The sequence below is a fragment of the Mus caroli genome, chromosome 8 (genome assembly GCF_900094665.2).
Source record: "Mus caroli chromosome 8, CAROLI_EIJ_v1.1, whole genome shotgun sequence".
Classification (NCBI taxonomy): Eukaryota; Metazoa; Chordata; class Mammalia; order Rodentia; family Muridae; genus Mus; species Mus caroli.
In genome coordinates, this window is record NC_034577.1 from 61436236 (window position 1) to 61437370 (window position 1135).

The following is a 1135-nucleotide window of genomic DNA, read 5'->3' on the forward strand; positions in this document are numbered from 1 at the left end:
TGTTTAAACTAGCTACCTTGTGTCAAGGAGGAAAAGGGGGAAAGTGCCTACCACGCAAGGAAAGTTAGAAGTGAAGCTACCTCAGGTCAAGAGCAAGGACTCCTGAAAAGCAAATATCTGCAACAGGAAATACTGTTCTGTGCTCTTCCTTAAACTCCAACGCCAAAGGAGGGACTCTTGTCACTCAGGCCTCATCAGCCAATGAGAACCTGCAGTCGGAGCGTCATCGGGGAGGCAGGCTCTTCCGGGCGCCAGGCTCCAGGCTCCGTTCCGAAGCTGGGAAAATGCAAGCGGTTCTTTACGTGTAACAGGATCTGTGAGGGGTGCACGCGAGCTTGGAAGCCACGATATGGTGAGCAAGGGGCCGCAGTCTTGGGAGAAGTGGGCTGCTGAGCCTCGGCATCCCTTTTGGTAGGCTATCCTTGGACTGGATGGGAACTAGTGGCCAGATGGGGATTTGTATGAAGTCCCATGCGGTCCCTGTAGTTCCCTGTACCAAAGTGGTGACCTTTGAAGAGCTTCACTCTGTGGGCAGCGTCTGTGTAGAGCTTTGGGGACGTGGTGTGTGCGTAGAAAATCTTTTAGCCAACATCACTGTGCTTCTTGTGCATCAGAGTACGGCAGGTTGCCGTTTTAGTTTATCTAGCATCTCTAGAATTTCTGTTTTTCGGATTTAACATTTGCAGTTAATTTATTTATTTTTAATTTTTTTTTAGGTTTAAAATTTTTTATTAGGTGTTTTCCTCATTTACATTTCCAATGCTATCCCAAAAGTCCCCCATACCCTACCCCCCACTCCCCTACCCACGCACTCCCAATTTTTTTGCCCTGATGTTCCCCTGTACTGGGGCATATAAAATTTGCAAGTCCAATGGGCCTCTCTTTCCAGTGATAGCCGACTAGGCCATCTTTTGATACATATGCAGCTAGAGTCAAGAACTCCGGGGTACTGGTTAGTTCATATGGTTGTTCCACCTATAGGGTTGCAGATCCCTTTAGCTCTTTGGGTATTTTCTCTAGCTCCTCCATTGGGGGCCCTGTGATCCATCCGATAGCTGACTGTGAGCATCCACTTATGTGTTTGCTAGGCCCCGGCGTAGTCTCACAAGAGACAGCTATATCAGGGTCCTTTCAG

The 1135-nt window shown here is 48.4% G+C and overlaps 1 protein-coding gene across 3 annotated transcripts in view; it reads left to right on the top strand.

Moving 5' to 3' along the window:
- Positions 1–255: 255 nt before the first annotated feature.
- The window catches only part of LOC110300666 (zinc finger protein 431-like), a 21770-nt gene continuing 20890 nt past the window's right edge, over positions 256–1135 (top strand). For 2 of the 3 annotated variants that reach the window (XM_021170922.2, XM_029480266.1), the window contains exon 1: positions 256–352. In XM_021170922.2, the coding sequence (XP_021026581.1) occupies positions 350–352 (3 nt within the window). In that variant the 5' untranslated portion in view covers positions 256–349. Of the gene's footprint in view, positions 412–1135 lie in introns of all 3 variants that reach the window. The other variant, XM_029480267.1, reaches the window with a different exon arrangement.